Source organism: Myotis davidii, unplaced genomic scaffold, assembly GCF_000327345.1.
Source record: "Myotis davidii unplaced genomic scaffold, ASM32734v1 scaffold120, whole genome shotgun sequence".
Classification (NCBI taxonomy): Eukaryota; Metazoa; Chordata; class Mammalia; order Chiroptera; family Vespertilionidae; genus Myotis; species Myotis davidii.
This window is the reverse complement of record NW_006294778.1, coordinates 4,315,936-4,319,165: the sequence shown is the minus strand read 5'-3', so window position 1 is coordinate 4,319,165 and position 3,230 is coordinate 4,315,936. Positions and strand designations below refer to the sequence as shown.

At 46.7% G+C, this 3,230-nt stretch overlaps 1 protein-coding gene across 1 annotated transcript in view; it reads left to right on the top strand.

Annotated features, from left to right (window-relative positions):
• Positions 1-3,230, top strand: part of STAB2 (stabilin 2) — a 165,518-nt gene that overhangs the window by 152,635 nt on the left and 9,653 nt on the right. The window contains 4 exon segments of the mRNA XM_006769396.2: positions 743-908; positions 1,035-1,141; positions 3,204-3,219; positions 3,222-3,230. The exon segment at positions 3,222-3,230 is cut by the window's right edge and continues 89 nt beyond it. Coding sequence (XP_006769459.1) covers positions 743-908; positions 1,035-1,141; positions 3,204-3,219; positions 3,222-3,230 — 298 coding nt within the window.

Below are 3,230 nucleotides of genomic sequence, written 5' to 3'. Positions count from 1 at the left end.
ATGAGAGAGAATCATTGATCAGCTGCCTCCTAATCAGCTGTTTACCCCACATGGGAGATTGTGCCCATAACCCGGGCATGTGCCCTGACCGGAAATCAAGCCATGACCTCCTGGTTCATAGGCCAATGCTCAAGCACTGAGCCACACTGGCTGGGAAATATGGGAATTTTTTTAAGTTCTCACCTCAAAGGGTTGATGTGAGGGTTAAAGGTGTTGATGCATGAAAAGCCCTTGCAACAGAACCTGTCCCAGAATAAGCTCCCATTGTGTTAAGATGATGAAGATGGTGATGGTGATGATGATGATGGTGTTAATGATGGTGATGATGAAGGTGGTAATGGTGATGTTGAACATGGTAAGGATGATGATGATGATGATAGTGGTGATGATAGTGGTGATGATCAGTTAGAGTTCTGCCAATCCGTAAGCAGAATTTTTACCAGGAGTAAATGGCTAAGAGCAAATCCTTTCTCAAGAGCAGAGAAAAGGAAAATGAGCGTGAAGGACTCAGAAGCCTATAAGAAAGAGAGGGCACCACTTTTATCTATACAATGGGTCAATCAACAGAAACTTAATGAGCATCTACTGCATTACAGGCAGAGGGGTACAAGTGGCAAAATGAACCATAAACCCTGACTCCCTAGAGTTTACAGTCTGTTGGGGGGGATCAGGCATTAACCAAAGGACTCCACAACAAATATGAAGTTGCAGCTAACCCATAGCCACATCTGTGTCCCTACAGGCCAAGTACCACATCTGTTCGGCAGGCTGGATTGAGAGTGGGCGGGTTGCCTACCCCACAGCTTACGCCTCCCAGAACTGTGGCTCTGGTGTTGTTGGGATAGTGGACTATGGACCGAGAAACAACAAGAGTGAAATGTGGGATGTCTTCTGCTACCGGATGAAAGGTAATTCTCCCAGCTGCACTTCCGATTTCAGGCCACATAGCTGGTGAGCCATCCTCAGCCTGGCCAACCAATTTTCAAGGGTGAGGTTGGCAGCTGAGGTCCCTGCCATGTGCTCCTGCCTTCCAGATGTGAACTGCACCTGCAAGGTGGGCTACGTGGGAGATGGCTTCTCGTGCAGTGGAAATCTACTGCAGGTCCTGATGTCCTTCCCTTCACTCACAAACTTCCTGACGGTAAGTACCGTGTCTGCTCGTTTTCACTCAGGGAAGGAGGGGTTGCCTCAAAGCAGAGGGCAAAGGCTCACAGTCATGGTTAGGAGCATGGGCACTGGACCACATTGCCTGAATTTGAAGCTTGGGTTTGCCACTTGTAGCATCACCTTCAAGTTACTTTCTTCTCTGGGCCTCAGTTTTCTCATCTGTAAAATGGAGATAATGATAGCACCAACTTCCTAAGGTCATTGTGATAATTAATGAGTTCATGTTTGTAAAGCACTTAGACCTGAGGCCATCACATGGAGAGTACTGTCTTGGTGTGAGCTGGTATTACTATCTCTGTGCGCATCTAGAGCCGTCTTGAGAGTCTGATCTTCAGGGACAGGGTGGGACATAGTGAGCTAGGCCTGCCTGGTGATCACACAGTGAGCCAAACTATCCACATGGTGTCAACTTGTCTTTTGCACTGCACTTAAAGTCATTTCAATGGTCTACAAGTTATGTCCAATGAAGAGAAAGCCCCCACTGGAGAAGGGTTTGAGGTTGACTGATCAAAGATCTGAGCTAATTAATAATAACAAGAACAATCCCAAGAAAGCTAATATTTCCTGAGAATTTACTCTGCACTGAGCCCTTTCACTAATTGTGCAGAGTGTAAGCTCTGTAAGGGGAAGGATTTTCTCTGCCTTGTGGCTTGCATGGAGCAGGTGCTCAGTAAATCCTTATTAGAAGGAAGAAATCTTCACGCAACTTTATGAGCTCACTTCTGCTATTATTCTCACTTTGAAGACAAAGAAACGGAGGCCGAACAAGGTCATGGACACAGCCAAGGAGAGTAGACTATGCATAAATATGGGGCTTGCAGAATCAGGGCAGAAGTTAAACCAAGGACCCCTAAATGGTGAATCTTTGTCCACAAACCAATAGTACCTATCTAACTGGTCTAAAAATCAGGGTTACCGTAAGCACTCTAAAGATAATCACCCAATCCAACATTTCTGCTATCTAGGAGCTTGTCTCATGACAGCATTTCAGAGAAAAGACAGTGTCAAAATAAAACCCACTGGCTATGTGCCCTACAGCAAACTAATTTCTCTGGGTAGTAGTAGTCCTGTCTGCACAGTGGCAAAGTTGAACTGGGTAGTGTGATTGCTCATAATTTGTTCAGTGAGTATTTATTGAGCACTTACTATGTGCTTGAGCTATATTAGTGAAGAAAATACACAAACATAATAAACAGAGTAAACAAGTAAATCCTACTGAATGCTAGAAGGTGATATGGGGGGGAGTAGAGCAGGGAAGTGGGGTGGAGAGGGGACCACAGGTTTCCATTTTGCATAGAGAGATGAGGAAAGGTCTTAGAGCAGCAGTCCTCAACCTGTGGGTCACGACCCCTTTGGCGGTCGAATGACCCTTTCACAGGGGTCGCCTAAAACCATCCTGCATATCAGATATTTACATTACGATTCATAACAGTAGCAACATTACAGTTATGAAGTAGCCACGAAAATAATTTTATGGTTGGGTCACAACATGAGGAACTGTATTTAAAGGGCCAGAAGGTTGAGAACCTTCTGTGCCTTAGAGAGAAGGTGACATTTGAGACATGCAGATTTGGGGGAGACCGTCCCATGAAGAAGGAACAGCCAGGCACAGGATGAAAGCAGGAGTATGCCAACAGGTCGGAGCAGCAGGAAAGCCAGTGTGGCTGGAGCAGAGTGAGCAAGAGGAAGCTGGGCATGGGGTCCGAGGAGCCACAGTGTCCAGGTTTGGCCTTCATGGGGCATTGTAAGGATTTTGACATTTCCTCTGAGTGAAGTGGGGACTGTTGCAGGGTTTTGACACAGAAGACTCAAGATTGACTTAACGTTTCCAAGGACTGTGCAGTCCGCCCCGTGAGAATGGTCTGTGGTGTGGCTGTGATTTAGGACCATAGCATTCACTGAAGAAGAGTCAAGTGCTCCTAAAACTCCGCCAAGGTGCAGGCAGACCAAGCGGCAGCCTGAGTTGGGCTCACATCGGGAATATTCCCAGATGGCGATGTGATCCTCTCCTCTGATCACTCCCTTCCCCTCCCCAGGAAGTGCTGGCCTACTCACAGCTCGGC